General features: G+C 47.5%; 1 protein-coding gene across 1 annotated transcript in view; it reads right to left on the reverse strand.

The window, feature by feature from the left end:
- The window catches only part of DRAM1 (DNA damage regulated autophagy modulator 1), a 113,181-nt gene extending 99,210 nt beyond the window's left edge, over nucleotides 1-13,971 (reverse strand). Inside the window, exon 1 of the mRNA XM_088467869.1 lies at nucleotides 13,673-13,971. Coding sequence (XP_088323995.1) covers nucleotides 13,673-13,806 — 134 coding nt within the window. The 5' untranslated portion in view covers nucleotides 13,807-13,971. The remainder of the gene's footprint in view (nucleotides 1-13,672) is intronic.
- Nucleotides 13,972-18,936: the final 4,965 nt, after the last annotated feature.

Here is an 18,936-nt window from a genome sequence, read left to right on the forward strand (position 1 = left end):
ACTGTGTAAGAGGTGCTACTACAGGGGTCACTGCATAAGGGACAATACCACTGGGGGTGTTAAGGTGCATATGAAATGAAAAGGAATTTTCCCAGAGTGATGTGAAACGGTGGCGTGTCATGTTGACAGAACCCCATTTTACAGTGACGATGCCCCTTGTGACATGTGACCATGCCCACTTTTTGGCACATGCCGATACTTAGGGGGGCTCCTTTTATTTAACTTGCCCTGGGCTCCAAGTACCCTAGTTACGCCACTGCCTAGCTCTATACATATCACTAATACCCCTTTTCCACCAAAATTCCGGGTCTGACCCGGAGTTGGAACAGAGTTCCTATCCAGATCAGACCCGGAATTTAGCCGGCGCCGACTCGGGATATTCCCGAGTCGGCGTCGCTCACACCGGAGTCGGGTTTGCATAGACCCGGCTTTCCCGGCGTGAAAGTGGATGCTTGGAGATGACGTCATCTCCAAGCATCACTGAAGCCGGACTAATTGGCTGGCTTGCAGCGCACTCCAGGTCATTGTGACCTGGAGTGCGCTGTTCTCACAGCAGGGTTTCACGGGCTACGCCTGTGTTAAGCCCTGCTATTTACCTGGGTTGGATTGCCAGGTCACTCGACCCAGCGATCCAACCCTCTACCCTTTTACACCAGGGAGCTGCCCGGGTTAACCCTGCAATAACCCGGGTTTTAGCTCCGGTGTAAAAGGGGTATAAGAGAACTGTGATTTCAGTGATTATGAAATGTCTGGTAATTGTTTAGAGAGGATTTGAAAACGATTAATAGGACAAAGTGTTTTTAATAGATTCAGTGATTAGGAAATTGACTTATAATCACAAAAATATTTATATTTTTATTACTATTTTTGCAAATCAACCTTTAGTTAATCTTCCACCTCATAAAGGGTCCTATTTATCACAGCCCACATTTTTAAAGCAGATGTGATTATTTGTTTTTGCCTAAATAAACGTAAAAATGTACATTTTAAATGGAATTTAGCATTGTGCTCTTACTGGGAGACGGGCTCCCAGCGAAGAGCTGCAATCATGATGATAACTTGCGCTATCACTCTGCTTCCTGGTTTTTGTCTGCGGCTAATGCGCAGCCATCTGCTGGCGTATGTGTCATCGTGGGTCAACAGAGAGGGATGCATTACAGTGGCCTGCTAATGCCATCTTCAAAGAAAGCACGTTCAGGCTCTACACTAAGTACAATTAAACCCATGTCCATATCTTAACCTGCAATATCACTTGCTGATTCAGTTGTACTTGTGTCAGGCTCATCACATCATCATCCATTTAGTGCCGACAGGAGACTAGAAACAACCCAGCAGCTGCCAGAGTGCTGGGCTCGTAACCAGCATGATGAAAAACGGAAGGGGTGACACATGGCACACCCCCAAACGTCACTCAAAAGGTGTTGCCTAGTGGGCAGCGAGCCCATACCACCTTTTTGAGCATGCATTCGGTGAGCTCAATAAGTCCCGGCTCCAGATATCAGAATGTTGGGGCGTATGCATGTATCTTTTTGTATGAGAAACGTACAAAGTTGAGCTTTTTTGTGATGTTGCCATAATAATATAAACAAATTCCAAAGTGGCACTTTGAAATGCAGGAATAAAGTCTGCATATTTTTTTACACTAACACACTTTTATTTAAATATAAACCTTAAATGATTCAGGTGCTAATTTAAATCATTCAGTTGTGCAATGGCCCTTTAAAACATGAATAGCAGCAGATAGTTTGTGTGCTTGTGGAAGCACACTACATATTTTCAAACCTGAAAACAACACTGATTAAATATACATGTTTCTGCGCTAATATTAATTAGAGTCTCTGGTATGTAAAAATTAGACACATTTATTCCAATATATAATAATTTAATATCAGTAATTTATTAATACTTAGAGTAGCAACCGGTTACAATATTTATATATAATAGCATTAAATATGTTATATAGAAAACACAATAAACAAAACAAATTGCTGTGCAAATTCTGTGTAATGTACTTCTATATAGGTGGAAAATCAATACTTGTTGCTGAAAACTTCATAGTTGGTTAATCAATTGTTTATCCGTGCCAGTTAAAGGTTGTTTTAAGTGTGGGAAGACAAAGGGCCTGTTTCAGAGCCGCTCGCGAGTGCACAACAAGCCCCGCCGAGCGACTGAACTTCAGTCGCTACGGGGCTCGCTACAAGACGGGGCGGCTGTCTATGGTGAGTGACAGCTCGCCTCATTTTGTAGGTGGGTAGAGGGGGTGGCTGCACTTAGGAATGCATGGCGTTTGTGGGAGGACCTACTGACATCCCTAGTGATGTCAGTAGTGGACTTCCTTCTCTATTAGAGTAGGGAGTCCACTCGGGCTTGCGGCAGCCGAGACCCTACCCCAGGGTCTCGTTGCAAGCCCGATGGTTGCGATGATTGCAACGGTCTCCAGCCCGCTCGCACAAGTTGTGGGTGGACACCCACAGCTTTGCGAGTGGCCTGGAGACAAAAAAAAAACGCCCACAGACCTTGCGAGCTGCCTGCGGCAGCGAGCGGGTCTGAATCAGGGCCACAGTGTATCACTTCTGATTTTGGGCTCTATTCAACATATTAATTATCGGTAATTAACGTCCCTACTCGACACGAGCGCCAGAGCAATTCATTATTGCTGTGGCGCAGAGACAGCTGTTCCGAAAATCAGCTGTCTCCCTGAGTTTTTTCACTGCTCCTTTCGGAGCCTACAGGTCATGCATGCGCACAAGAGCCCCGGCGTCCGGCGGAAGTAGCTGGTCAGGGGCGGAGGGATCCGAAAGGATTCCTCTTCGCAACCCAGTGGCTCCTTCCCATAGGGAAGGAGCAGGTAGCGGGAGCACTCACCATCTGAAGATGGCGAATGCTCCCACAGTCAACCTTTTTTCAGAGTGTGATGAATTCTGTACCCTTACTAGTGTATGGGGACAGAGGACCATTTCAGTATGCAGGAGATATCTGTGATATCTCCTGCTTTACCTTTATGATGAATGTCCCGAAAACTTAATTTCTACAATTGCAGGTGAAAATGTTCATTTTCAACTGCTTTGATGATGAATAGAGCCCTTTATCACTAACAAAAGTCTGGAAGTCACTTTGGTCATTACTTAAGAAAGTTTTCCCATTTGTGAGCTCATCAATTGCGAGATCAGCTATTGCATTTACATATTGCAATGCCTTGTGGTTTGCAATACGTGGGAAGAACCACTCGCTTACTTAAACAAGGTTTCGGGAACATAGACCGAACATCTTAAAGAAATATCAGTTACATAGTATTTAAAAAAAAAAAAACATTACTAATGTACTAACATTACTAATGTACATAATGGGGATCCTAGAAGTCTCATATTAATGGGGGTTCAGCATGTAGGTCATACTTCCGGGGGAGGAGGTGGGGTGATAGGTACAAGTCTAAGTTCTGGCCCTGTGGATTTTCAAATTAGGAACACTTCATACCAGACTCTTAACTAATATTAATGCGGAAACTTATATATTTCTTTATTTAAATTTGACCGTAAGTACAGAGGGGACGGTTATGTAACCAGAGTTACTTTGTCTTATTTTTCATATCTATTTGCCGCTATTAAGCACCAGATAACAACGCACCAACGGCCTGATTTACCTGCGGATGTAGCTCAGACTTTTACGCAGATTTCCAATGTTTAGGAATCTGAGCATGCGCCGAAACCGCACCGTGTATGTGCGCATCTGCGATATTACTCGCAATTGTGTCCAATGTAGCAAGCCAGCTAAGAAGAAGCAGCAAGAGGGAGTGGCATGCTTTATATACTACTTGCTCACTCCTCTCCCGTCGGCTGAAGCCTGTCCCCACCCCCTTAAATGAGTGATACAGTAGCGACAGCAGGGCAGCATGTGAAACACACACAGAGCCGCTGCATCCGGAACTGGGCCACTCCTTACTGGGACTGTTGACAGACAGTCACTGTGAGTAGCTGTCTCAGTGACCGCAAGATTCACGTTAATACACAGGAATGCGGACACCCGAAACTGGCGGGGATCATGGGGGCAATATCCCGAGATTGGATTACATATATACGGAATGCTTTGCTTGGTAAATCCAACTGCTTAGCAGCCCCCCTACAGATGGGGCCTTTTTTTGGAAATGGAGGAATTGCAGCAGATATCTGAGGTCTGCTGGGTCCCTCCATGTTAAATCCAGGGGATCCTTAATATTTATGGTACCCCTTGATAACGGCTGTTATCAGGGGATAAACTGTAATTATTGTTTATTAAATATGCCCTACTTTTCTTCTATGTACTGTATGCTTCTTACTATATTGTCTCTCAGCTAATGTCCAGGAAATGTATCAAAACTAGTGAGAACTCTCTTATCTTGGTACAATGTAACCACAAAACTTATCTCTCATATACCTAGCCACATAACTATTTCCTTTGAATTTGGTTTTGCAAACCAATGCAGACATAAAAAAGGAGAGAATAAGAATTACAAATGGATTTTTTAGGGATATACTGTATGATAAGGAAAGATTTTATGTATTTGTTTAGTATAATAAACAAATCTCTTGGAAACATGATTGTTGAGTGTGGAACGACCGGGGGCACTTTTGCTTGCTGATTTTATGATCACTTACTGCTGTAGTAGCTCAGATTAGTGGCGTAACTAGGGTATTTGGAGCCCAGGGCAAATTTGAAAAGGGAGCCCCCCCACCACCCCGATATGTGCGCGCGCGGGGAAAAAATGGGCGTGGTCACTTAAAAATAGGGCGTATCAACATGACACACCCCTTTATTTTCACGCTGAACATTCCTATCCATATGCACCTTAACCCCAGTAGTACCCCTTATACAGTACCCCCAGTATGCAGTTGTGGTCCCTCTTATGCAGGCCCATAGTAGTGCCCCTTATACAGTATCCCCAGTAGTGGTCCCCCTTATACAGCCCCCAATTAGTTCCCCTTACTCAGTGCCCCCAGTAGTGGTCCCCCCAAATGCAATGCCCTATGTAGTGTTCCCCCTTATGCAGTGCCCCCAGTAGCAGTCCCCACAATGCAGTGCACCCAGTAGTGGTATCTCCTTATGCAGTGCCATTTATATGGTGCCCCCAGTAGTAGTCCCCCCCCTATGCAGTGCCCTTTATATAGTGCCCCCAGCAGTAGTCCCCCCCCATGCAGGTTTCCCAGTAGTGGTCCCCCTTATGCAGGCACCCAGTAGTGATCCCCCCTATCTAGTGCCCCCTGTAGTGGTCCCCGCAGTGCCCCTAGCAGTAAGCCCCTTATATAGTGCCCCCAGCAGTAGTCCCCCCCTCCCATGCAATGCCCCCAGTAGTGGTCCCCCTGATGCAGGCACCCAGTAGTGACCCCCCCTATCCAGTGGTCCCTGTAGTGGTCCTTCCTGTTATTGCCCCCAGTTGTGGTCCCCCCAGTGCAGTGCCCCTAGTAGTAGGCCCCTTTTATAATGCCCCCAGTAGTAGTTCCCCCTCCCCCCCAAGTAGTGGTCCCCAGTTGAGGTTCCCCCTCCCGATTAAGTACCCCCTGTAATAGCCCCCCCCAGTAGAGGTCCTCCCAATAATGGTGCCCCCAGTAATAGCCCCCCCGTAGAGGTCCTCCTAATAATGGTGCCCCCAGTAATAGCCCTCCCCAGTAGAGGTCCTCCTAATAATGGTGCCCCCAGTAGTAGCCCCCCCCATTGTGCCCCCACCCCAGCAGAGGTCCCCCCAGTGGTAGCCACCCCCATTGTGCCCCCAGTAGTGCTGACAGGTTTTTAAAAATATATATATAAAAACATACTTACCTGAATCCATGCTGCTGCTGCTCCTCCAGTCCGCGACGCCACTCCCGGGCTGGCACGCTCAGCATAATGGGACAGACGTCATGACGTCTGTCCCATTACCCACTGCAGGAGCCGGACGGAAGTCCGGCTCTTGCAGTGGGTGCTGCAGCAGTCAATGAGAGTCTATCTGACTCTCATTGGCTGCTGTTTAACACACGCATCGCCGCCAGCACTGGCGGCGATGCGTGTGTTATGCACAGCCTGAGCCCGCCTCCTGGCGCTATTGGGCAAGCGCTCAGGGGGAGGGAATGGGCTCAGGTGTGCAGCACAGGACCGGCACTCATTGCGGTCGGTGCTACACTGGTGGCTAAATAGGGCGGGCCGGACCGTGGCCGGCGGCGCCCCCCCCTGCGCCGCCGGTCCCACGGCGCCCAGGGCACATACCCTGCCCGACCCCCCCTAGTTACGCCACTGGCTCAGATGCCCCTTTCTGGACTGAGTTTTGCTGCTGGAGTCTTTTGCACACCGTTGCTGCCAGAGCCCATATCCACATGAGTGCCACAGTTGGGGCTTGATGTTGGAGTCTGAGCACCTTACATGTGCATGCCGCAGTCATAGCATCTTTTACATCCGCTGAGCAGCACTGTGTCAGGTAGCCACCACTATGTACTGTATGTGCCGGACTGATGAGTATGTCAGTCAGCCGGCACATACCATTATAAGATATATAATATAATTGTATTATATATCTTATAATGTTTGTAATATTTGTTATTTGTTTGTTTGTCTTGTCTAAGTATTTGTATGCATGTAGTCTTTTGGGAGGGTATTTTCCTGTTCTGTGAGCCCCCTTTTTCTGCCCATGCTATGAGATAGAGTGTAATGGTGTCATTATGTAGTTTCCGATTTATATGATATATACGAGTATGGGTGCAGTTTTGCACTATTTTGTATTTAAATATGTGTGTATTGATGTCCAGACACCACCTAGTTTTTGATGTCTTGATCGGTTATGCTGGTATCGATTCCCACTTTAGGTTTGCGGGTAGCGTTGTGGTTGTTACCGGTTTCTATGGTAACGTCCTGCCGGATATTTTCCTCTTTGTTATGTCTGACTTAAAAGCGTCCCTAGTGGTGTTACGCATGCCTGCCTTGGCGTCTGAGTTTGATGACGCATTATAGGCATTCGCTCCACAATAACCGGATGTCCTGCCTTCCACTGCGTGGAACGCAGGTGACTTCCAGTTTTAGCTATGACTTGGTTGTAGTTATGGTTGTATACCCTGTGTGCTGGCCCTGGTTGTGGCGCTGTTGGAGGGTTACAATGTGAGTTGATGCATCTACTGGGTATGTTTCTCTGTATGTCTAATATGACTGGCTATATTATATATTTATGGCACTTCCGCTACTTGATTGTGGGTGGTACCAGCTGGGATGATTTGGGCTATTTAAGGTGGCTCTCACAGCAGGTGTACTTGGGGTTACTTGTGGCTGAGTCATGGTGGTGAATTCGTCTTGATAAAGTCTATCTGGACCGAAACGTCGACTATTGCCTTACATCATGTGAGTGATTAAAACCTTTTTTCTACTAACTGGTGAGTGCCTATCCCATTTATTTGGACTTTATATATTTTTGGACTTTCTTATGTCTGTAATGGAGCACCCCACTATTGGAGTTTTTATAACAGTGAGTGCAGCTTTCTGGACTATGTGTATATATATATATATATATATATATATATATATATATATATATATATTATAATTTGTATTACTGCCTGGGATTCTTTTCTTGTGCATCATGAACTTGTGCCAAATATGAATGGCCTCAGTTCAGCTCTAAATAAAATTTTCACTCCTTCCTAGAATTTCAGGAACTCAAGAGCGATGATTACATGGGAAGTTGCACTCTGAGGGTTTGGATGAGAGAGAGTGTTAGGACATTTAGCAGGAAGCCACATGATCGACTACAGCTGTTGCCATTCTAGGAAATAGCTGTAGAATTCTGTATACTGTATATGGTGATACACCACTGTGTGAGTATGTGCTTTATTCTCCACATCCTCAATGCAGTACTGGAGAAACTGTGGTGCCAGAGCAACAATGGCCCATATTTGTAGCAGTGATCTATAATACAGCCATTTTGGGAAACAGTAATTTGTATCATAAACCCCATCACAGCTGCTGATCTCTCACTATCCACATTACTTGTTTCAACCACAGAGGTAACTAATATATGTGCTGTTCAATGTACAATAGCAGCAGGGTGTAGTGAAGTACAGTAGATCACTGAAGATGGAACAGAGCATTTATAGAACCCTTGGGCCGTAGTGTTCAAGCTAAAATATTGCTTACAGACAATATAAGCCAAAAAAATGTAATAGGAACACTCCTAATCTACCTCCTTGCATGTAGAAACCCCTTCCCCTCCTGTACATTACACAATCTGTGAATATATGTAGACATTTTTGGGAATTCAGTGCAAGGTACAAATATCTGAGGAATTTGGCACTGAGAATGTTTTTTAAGTCGCATGTGCCAGTGTTTTGAATAATACCTGAAGACAAATGATAAGACCTATAGAAAAACGAATACATGTATACACCTATACCAGTCACCATTCCGTTAAAGCTGTACAGATGGTAGAGGCTTATCTGGTACTGTAGAACCATATGTAGGCCCCAATTTAGTAACAAGTTTTATCACCAAAACGAGTAATACATTTCACTGTGTAAGATAAATGGTGCTCCAGCCAATCAGCTCCCAACTGTCATTTTTCTAACAGTTGACAGTTTAGAGCTGATTGGCTGAAGCACCACACACAGTGAAATTTATCACTCGTTTTAGTGATAAACTCATTACTAAATGGGGGCCGTATTCTAGTAACATTAGGGCGAGTACAAGTGGTATATACAGTGATGTGCGGTGAGGTAAATGGCTGGGGAGGCACTGGCTAGTATCCAGTGGCGGGCTGGGCCGGGGGGCAGGGTGCCATGTGCCCCCCGGGCCGCTCTATTGCTGAGCATCGCGGGCCGCCTTCTCAGGAAGCAAAGAGGCTCTGGTGGCCGCGGTAAGGGGGAAACAATAGACCCCGCGGTGGCTTGGGGGCTGCAGTTCAGATTCCATGCGGACAGCTAGTCCGCATGGAGGCTGCTGGAAATGTCCCTCTAAATATGGCAGCCGCCTAGGTGGAGACAGATGCTAGAGGTCCTATTTGACCTCTAGCAACTGTCAGGGAGCGCATTGCAATACCCGGAGGTGCGCGGTGTCACCCGCGCGTGTGAAGAGCCTGCGTGTCCGCGCCTGCAGTGCTGGATCAACAGCAGGAGCGACAGACAGTCCGGACAACAGCCGCGAGAAGTAAGGTAAGTACTGGTGGTGGGGAACAGCTACAGGGGGCACCTCATATGGGCTCAACTACAGGGTGCACGACATAAGGGCATAACATATATGCTCAAGTACAGGGGCACTGCATGTGGGCACAACTACAGGGGGCACTGTATATGGGCTCAACTAAAGGGGGCACTGCATATGTGCACTACACAGAGGGCCCTGCATAAAATGCACTACAACAGGGGTCATTGCATAAGGGGCACTACAACAGATGGCATTGCAAAAGGGGTCATTGCATAAGGGGCACTGCTACAGGGGGGCATTGCATAAGGGGGCACTGCTACAGGGGGGCATTGCATAAGGGGGCACTGCTACAGGGGAGCATTGCGTAAGGGGCACTGCTACAGGGGGTGTTGAATAACGGACACTGCTTCAGGGGCATTGCATAAGGGCTGCTGCTTCAGGGGGCATTGCATAAGGGGACCTGCTACAGGGGGCATTGCATAATGGGACCTGCTACAGAGGGCCTGCAAAATGGGCACTGCTACAGGGAGGCAATCGGGAAGCCGACTGCCTAAATACCAGCAGCCGGCTTCCCGACTGTCTTATCCCGGCATGGGTGAAATGCCGGGCGTCTAGATATAGACGCCCGCATTTCCCCGACATCAGGGAGCGCATTGCAATACCCGGAGGTGCGCGGTGTCACCCGCGCGTGTGAAGAGCCTGCGTGTCCGCGCCTGCAGTGCTGGATCAACAGCAGGAGCGACAGACAGTCCGGACAACAGCCGCGAGAAGTAAGGTAAGTACTGGTGGTGGGGAACAGCTACAGGGGGCACCTCATATGGGCTCAACTACAGGGTGCACGACATATGGGCATAACATATATGCTCAAGTACAGGGGCACTGCATGTGGGCACAACTACAGGGGGCACTGTATATGGGCTCAACTAAAGGGGGCACTGCATATGTGCACTACACAGAGGGCCCTGCATAAAATGCACTACAACAGGGGTCATTGCATAAGGGGCACTACAACAGATGGCATTGCAAAAGGGGTCATTGCATAAGGGGCACTGCTACAGGGGGGCATTGCATAAGGGGGCACTGCTACAGGGGGGCATTGCATAAGGGGGCACTGCTACAGGGGGGCATTGCATAAGGGGCACTGCTACAGGGGGTGTTGAATAACGGACACTGCTTCAGGGGCATTGCATAAGGGCTGCTGCTTCAGGGGGCATTGCATAAGGGGACCTGCTACAGGGGGCATTGCATAATGGGACCTGCTACAGAGGGCCTGCAAAATGGGCACTGCTACAGGGAGGCAATCGGGAAGCCGACTGCCTAAATACCAGCAGCCGGCTTCCCGACTGTCTTATCCCGGCATGGGTGAAATGCCGGGCGTCTAGATATAGACGCCCGCATTTCCCCGACGCCGGGAGACAGGCGCCCGGCATCACGATCGTAGTGATGGCGGGCACCGCGAGCGGACAGCCGCGGGGGGGAGGGTTAGGTTTAGGGCTCCCGGGGGGGACTTAGGGTTAGGCACCCCCCCGGGAGGGTTAGGGGTCAGGCTAGGGGGAGGGAGGGTTAGGGTTAGGCACCCCCGGGGGGGGGCCTAGGGTTAAGCACCCCCCCGGGGGACTTAGGTTTAGGCAGCGGGGAAGGGGGTGGTTAGGGTTAGGCACTTGGGGGGGAAGTTAGGGTTAGGCACTCCTAAGGAGGGTTAGGGTTAGGGGGGATAGGTTAGGTTAGTGGATACTTACCTATCCACGATCGGGATTTTCAGCGCTGTCGGGCTTCCGCTGCATCGCACTCTGCTTCTGTCGGGCTGCCGCTGACGGGAATCCAACCGCCGGCCATGCGGCCGACGGTATTTCATACCAATTCCCTGCTACAGGGGGAATTGCATAAGGGGCCCTGCTACAGAGGGTATTTCATAAGGGGCATTGCATAAGGAGCACTACTATAGGGGACCTTGCATAAGGGGCACAACTACATGGGGACTACTATAGGGGGCACTGTATAAGGGGCACTAACTTGATACACACAGTTTACATATTATACGCTTTGTTATCAATACAGACATAGAAACTGTGCAACCTGTCTTGAGCTGAGACAGACTGGCAAAAGTGGAGAGGAGGGTTGGTGAAGTAGATCTTTCAGGGTGGGATGTAATGGGTGCTATTAGGTGCATTATTTAATGTGACATAATGTGTAATAAAGGGCATTACTTTGGGGTATTGTGTTATAAGGGACATAATGTGTAAGGGGCATTACTGTGTGGCATGTGTTGTAAGGAGCATTACGATGTGGCATAATGTGTAATAGGGGCATTACGGCGTTGCATAATTTAATATCAGGGCATTATTGTGTGTCATTATGTGTTATACGTGGCATTATTGTATGGCATAATGTGTAAGGGGCATTACTGTGTGGCATAATGTGTTATAGGGGCATTAAGGTCTGGCATAATTTGTTAGAAGGACAGTACTTAGTCTGTCATAATGTGTAAGGGACATTACTGTATCATGACACCACACCCCTGTTTGTTTTATGGGGAGGGAGGCGCTTGAAACTTTTTTGGCAGGGGGGAGCAAAATTTATAGTTACGCCACTATGCATCTTCTCCTGTCAAACCCCTGGCAACAAACATGAGACCCCTGGCAACAAGCATGAGATTTTTTTTATTTCCACAATACTGTAATTGGCATAATGTTAAACCATCTTTGTACGGGCTACTACTCATGGGCCAGTGCTGTGGGCTCGCCCCCCGGTCTTAAGTCTGCCAGCCAGCCCCTGCTAGTATCAAAGTCAGATTTACAGATACATACATGAAACCAAGGGTTCATGTGGGCATTATACAAATGTGTAGCAGTACAGCATATAGTGCTGGAAATTTGATGTGTCTTGATCAGGGATGTGCGGAAAAGGTAGGCCATACACTTTTTATACCACTATAGCTTGGGAGAGATGGCCAGCCCGGAAAAAAGGAGCACGCTAGTGAGGTTTCCCTGGCAACCGGCACTACAGTTGGAAAATAAATGATATCAGCATGCAAGGCCCTGGATTCTGTTGCCAAGTGTCGGGCTGATTCAGTGGCAAGATCAGTTGTGACTTCTAATGGACTGTTACACGGTCAGATCAAACAATGGTCAGATATCTTTGTCTGATCGACCAGCATGTGCTGGATGATCATTATCGAACATCCAGCACATGCTCCATTCCCCCAACTACTATAACGACCCTCGATCAACGATCGAGGGTCACTATAGTAATCAAGCTAACCTGGTCAATATCGACCAGGTTGGCCTGCATGCATGGGCGATGGTCGATATCGATATCAACCATTCGTGCCTACGCATCGTTTGGTCGTTTGAGCGGGCAAAAAAGGGTTGATTTAGATGATCAAACGATAAATTATATCGTTATCGTTTAAATCTATCAAGAAATCTGACCGTGTGTATGCACCATAACAGCTTGGACTTCTATGTTAAACTCGTATTTATATCCACTTTAACCTAGCCTATGGTGTAATGTACATTCTCTAGCCTGTAAAATCAATATCAGTTTTGGTTAAAAAAAAAAAAATTGCACATTTCTTAGAGTGTTTCTTATTCACATGTTATTATCAAATTCAATAATAATGGCAATGGTGTGATTGTTATGGTGCATACACACGGTCAGATCAGACAATGATAAAGATATCGTCTGATCATCCTGCATGTGCTGGATGATCGCTATCGAACACCCAGCACAGCACCAACCCCTAAACGACCTATAGTAACCTTGGCCGTGCATCGTCCATCGTTTGGGGGTTGGAAGGGGCTAAATAATGGATGTATAAACGAACAACTGATATCGTTATCGTTAATATCAACCAGCTAAATCTGACCGTGTGTATGAACCATAAAGCTTTAAGACCCACAGAGACTATTGTGTACTTCCATACAACAATAGAGAGTAGGTTACATTCAATCTAGGAACACATTAGATGATGTGTACCCAGCCGATCTATTGTGCGTGACGGACCCGGCGGGGATGCCGTCATTGGCAAATGCATACAGCCGGCAGTGACGGACCATCTTCAGGCAGTTAACGTGGGCCAGCATGTACAAAAGATCTGAGGATGCAATGGACGACGCGCGGGAGCGCGCATCGGCATCGTGATAGTGGGTACACACTGGACGATTTGAACGATTTGTCATTCCGATGCGTCAGAATCGGCCCAAACTCTCAAGATATCATCTAGTGTGTACCCAGCTTTAGGATCAACACAGTTATCTATTTATACAGAAATCAGAGGAATGTGTAACTGCGGTGGTGACAGACACTGGCTGCTATGGTGCAACAATAGAAAGGAAACATGAATAAAGTTTAAACACACAGATCTGATTTGTCCTTTCATTCACAAGCAATCACAGCATGAATAATTATACTCACACAACATTAGTCATAAGTTAAAAATATCTATAGTAAAACTAAATTTGTACCTTATTCCATATAAAGTACTGACATACAGTAAATGAATGCTTAGAGGACCTTCCCACACACATCTGGTCACAGGTCTTACCTTATATATGGTACAAATGGTACCACATGTCCCTCAAGCACAGCGAAGATGTAGGAGGCAATAAATGCTGTAGAGGACCAAACCACCAAGATGCATGGCAACAGGGTTGCACTTTCTGTGTCCCAGCAAACCATGGGGATCTTCTTTTACTAATGAGCCAACAGCAACCTTTAAGTCCTAGGAGGAAATGCCTGGCTATTTATCCAGTGCTGTCTGTCAAAAAGTCACCATAAAGGAAAAGTGTAATTCCAAAGCAAAACGAAACTTATTCCTTCATGTTTTTGTTAACACCATATCACCCTCCATGTGACCTACATGTGTGCAGTTTCATTGTCCCCTCATTAGACTGCCTCCTCCCATACACTTCCCTTTTCTCAGCAACCTCTATTTGTTTTACAGTTAACATTCAGCGTTCAGCACAAATCTAATACTAACATATCATAAGCCACACCTCCTACAGTAATAAGCTTGCTCTTCCTCGCTGCATTCTGCATACAGCACAGCACAAACTATGAAGCATAATTACATGTTCACTTTATCTATCTATCTATCTATCTTTCTATCTATCTCATATCTATCCAGTGGTGTAACTACAGCCCCTGCAGACCCCGCGGTGACTTGGGGGCGCGGGGGCTTGTGAGGCGAGGAGGCTGCAGATTCCATGCGGACTAGCCGTCCGCATGGAATCTGCAGAAAACGGCCCTCCAAATATGGCCGCCGCCTAGGAGGAGACAGATGCTAGAGGTCCTACTGGACCTCTAGCACCTGTTAGTCACGCAGGCAGGGCGGTAGTGCAGTAGTCAGACAGACTCTCATCGGCTGCTTGTCCTGCGCCCACTGCCGGAGCCGGGCTCTTCCGGCTCCCACAGTGGGTGATGATGGGAGAGATGTCATGACGTCTCTCCCATCATGCAGAGCGGGCCTGCCCGGGTGGACGCTGGACGGAGGTGCCGATGCCGGATCGTTGATCAAGGTAAGTGGATTTTGTGTGTCTGTCTGTCTGGCGGGGGGTGGGGGAGGTTGTTTACTACTACTCGGGGTATTGCTGGGGGGAGGTGGGTTGTTTACTACTACTACTAGGGGCATTGCTGAGGGGGGTTGTTTACTACTACTACTACTGGGGCATTGCTGGGGCGGTTGTTTACTATAAGGAATCTATATTTGAACCTCTATATACCCTTGCCTATACCTTCTAATATCCTACCTATAAACCTCTAAGGATGACGCTATTTTGCGTATGCAGTCATACAGTAAATAAAGACTCCAGACTTGGAACGTGTGGTTCCAAAGCACAAAGTATTATTCAAGTAAAAGTACAGTCAGTTACACGCTATTGATCCATACACAATTCAGCGCAAAGGAATTATACAGACCCAAGTACAGTATACATACGCAGCGCTTTCAGGTCCAGATGTTAGGCATCAGCAAGAAACCCCTCATCAGTCAGCATTCATCAAGAAGACTAAGGGGGTCATTCAGACCCACTCGCAAGCGGCAGTACGCTCTCAAGTGGGTCGATGTTCCCCACTGCACATGCGCACGACGGAGGGAGCTCCGTCGTGCGCATGCGCGAGAGCCGGACTGCGACAGCCAAGCTGTCGCTCCGGGTCTCGCACCAAAGGGGGCGTGCTGTCGATGTTGATTGACAGCACGCCCCCTTTGGTGGGCGTGCGGGGGCGTGCCTGCCAGACGGAGGCGTTCCCATGGGAACGCCTACCATCTGAAGCCGGCCCCACTGACATCACTAGTGATGTCAGTGGGAGTGATTTTGCCAAAATCACTCCAGGGCTTGTGGCTGGGAAACCCTACCACAGGGTTTCCGTCGCAAGTCCGATGGTCGCGATGGTCAAGACCATCGCGACCATCTTTTTGGACGCTCGTATATGCTGTGGGTGGTCACCCACAGCTATACGAGTGTCCAGGAGGATGCTCATTTTAATGGAGCAGGGCCCTGATTCAGAGCGAGCGCTCTGGTCAGAGCATCCGGCTCTGAATCAGGCCCTAAGACCCAGTGTTGGAGCACACATATTTATACCCCCCCATAAATAGACAACACAATAGAGAAGTTTGTTGCTGATGCCATTGGTTCCCAAGGGGGATGCATCTGTTACAGAGCGTTTAACAGGCTGATTCAAATAGACTCAACCCAGCCTCCAACAACTGGGGGTCTCTGCCTTCCTGCCCCATGCAACATCCTAACAGCAGTTCATATAATATACATTTTGTTGCTTGAAGTCTCTGCGGTCCATAAGTTGAGAATGCATGATGCGATCTCCACACCGATAATACCGGAATTCTGTTGAAAGAGTACGCATCAGTACAAAAACCAAACACGGCTTACTTAGCATGTATAAAACCTTAATTACCAAATCTTTATTTCACAGCATTTATACTAACTGAACAAACTTAAATCTTATACCTTAAAGCTTATTAAACCTTTTATGTGAATATGTAATGTGTGAGTATGCGGGGTGTGATGTAAAGATGCTAGTTAACTTGGGGCAGATGCATGCGCATGAAGCTAACAACCAGCATTTTCATACAGGATGTTATGCATTCGCTAATATGCGATTAGTTACCAGTGCAATTGTGCGTATTAATGTGTGTATGAGAAATGGTGCACTTAAATCTCACTTACTAAGTGAACACCTAGCAGTGTGGAATGCTGAGCCTTATAGTTTCACACGCCCCCTCTCTCAGCAGCCCCCACCCTTCCCAGGCTCAAAAGAAAAAGTCCTTTGTTCTCCCAGACTCTTGTGTGAATGCAAATTAGCCCAGCTACAAGACCCAAACCTAAGATAACACTCTTGGCTTTGAAGGTATTTTATTTCAGGAAGCCTGCTAATGTAAGGTGTGTATTCGAGCCGGGCCACCTGGAGTGAGAGCAGACGTTATCCAGGAAGCTTGTCTACACAGGCTAGTTATCACGTGGCCATTTGCTCTGTTTAGCTAATGCAATATATCCTTTAGGGGAATTATAATAATATACACTTTATCCAGAGCACCCAAACTACGTAAAGTCATGAAATGGGCTTTTGGTGAATCGCTGTCACTTATGGCGATGGTCACAGATGAAATCGCATAATGCTAATAGTATTATCGCCACATGTACTAAAGTGTGAGTTTATCTAAAATGGCACTTATGCGGCCATTCGCAAAATGGCGTCTTGCAGCCAGTCGCAAGATGATGTCGCTGCGATTCAATTTTAAACTGATCTTGTCTCAGCCAATAATCCAGCTTCGACAACTACTACTACTGGGGGCATTGCTGGGAGGGGGGACTACTACTGGGGGCATTGCTGGGGGGGTTGTTTACTACTACTACTACTGGGGGCATTGCTGGGAGGGTTGTTTACTACTACTACTACTTGGGGCATTCCTCGGATGGGGGACTACCACTGTGGGCATTGCTGGGGGGTTGTTTACTACTACTACTACTGGGGGCATTGCTGGGAGGGGGGACTACTACTGGGGGCATTGCTGGGGGGTTGTTTACTACTACTGGGGGCATTGCTGGGAGGGAGGACTACTACTGGGGGCATTGCTGGGGGGGACTACTACTGGGGGCATTGCTGGGGGGACTACTACTGGGGGCATTGCTGGGGTGGAACTACTACTGGGGACATTGCTGGTGGGGGGACTACTACTGGAGGCACTGGTGGGACCACTACTGGAGGCACTGGTGGGACCACTACTGGGGGCACTGCACTGGTGGGACCACTACTGGGGGCACTGCACTGGTGGGACCACTACTACTGGGGGCATTGCTGGGGAAGGACTACTACTACTGGGGCACTGCTGGGGGGTTAGTACTGGGGTCACTATTTAAGGGGGGTCTGCTACTGAGGGCATTATATAAGGGGCACTGCATAGGGGGATGACTACCTGGGGCACTGCATAGGGGGACCACTTCTGGGGGCACTGTATAAGGGGCACTACTGTATACTGTAAACTGTCTAGGGGGGGTGGGAGCACATTTTTACTTTTGCACTGGGGGCCAAATTGCGTATAAATGGCCCTGTAATTATTTTACCAAAATGCCGGGGGGGGGGGGTGGAGTGACAGAAGAATTTTTTGCAAGGGGGAGCAAAATTTATAGTTACGCCACTGTATCTATCAATCGCATATCTAACTATCTATCTATCTTTCTCTTTCTCTCATATCTATCTCTCTCTCTCATATCTATCTATATATTATTATTATTATCCTTTATTTATACGGCACCACAAGTGTTCCGCAGCGCCTTACAGAGTACATAAAATAATAAGTGAGCAAGAAACGAGTAACTTACAGTACATTACAGTGCAGGACAAGGACATGGTTTATATAAATTGCTGCAATAGCGATTAAAGCAATCACTATAAGCTGCAGGGAGTTAGCAGTCAAGTGTTAGGTACCCTTGTGGGCAGTAAGGAGTAGAAGTATATGTAAAGAGAAGCACATGAGGGAAGAGGTCCCTGCTCGTGACAGCTTACATTCTAAAGGCGAGTGGCAGACAGACAGGCGTGACACAGAAGGGGTAGATAGGGAGGAAAGAGCATGCAGTGGATTAAGATGAGAGCTGGAAGGCCTTGATGAAGTAGTGGGTCTTGAGAGCCCATTTCAAGATTTGTAGAGAGTCTTATAGGGAGAGGGAGAGAATTCCAAAGGTAGGGAGCAGCGAGGGCAAAATCTTGGAGACGGGAGTGGGAGGAAGTAATTAGTTGGCAAGAGAGGCGGCATGCATTTGTTGAGCAAAGTGGACGGGCAGGAGTGTGAAGGGAGAGAAGGTCAGAAATGTAAGTGGGAGAGGATTTGGTGAGGGTTTTGTAGGCAAGTGTAAGAACCTTGAATTGGCATCTGAAGGGGAAGGGGAGCCAGTGTAGGGCTTGAGTGAGAGGGGAAGCAGACGTAGAACATCTGGAGAGGAAGATGAGCCAAGCAGCAGCATTGAGGACCGCTTGTAGTGGAGAGAGGTGGGAGGCCAGTTAGGAGAAGGTTACAGTAGTCTAAACTGAAGATGACCAGCGAGTGGATGAAGGTTTTAGTAGCATCCTGGGTGAGGAAGGGTCTAATCCTGGAAATATTTTTTAGGTGGAGATGACAGGACTGTGGGAGGTGCTGAATGTGTGGTTTAAAGGAGGGGGAGGAGTCTAGGATAACTCCAAGACTTTGGGACTAGAGGAGATAGTTGTGCCACCAATAGATAATGAATGAAGAGGATGGGAAGATGATCAGCTCAGTCTTAGACATGTTAAGTTTAAGAAAGCACTGGGACATCCATG

Source organism: Taudactylus pleione, unplaced genomic scaffold, assembly GCF_031769625.1.
Source record: "Taudactylus pleione unplaced genomic scaffold, aTauple2 ptg000077l, whole genome shotgun sequence".
Lineage (NCBI taxonomy): Eukaryota > Metazoa > Chordata > Amphibia > Anura > Myobatrachidae > Taudactylus > Taudactylus pleione.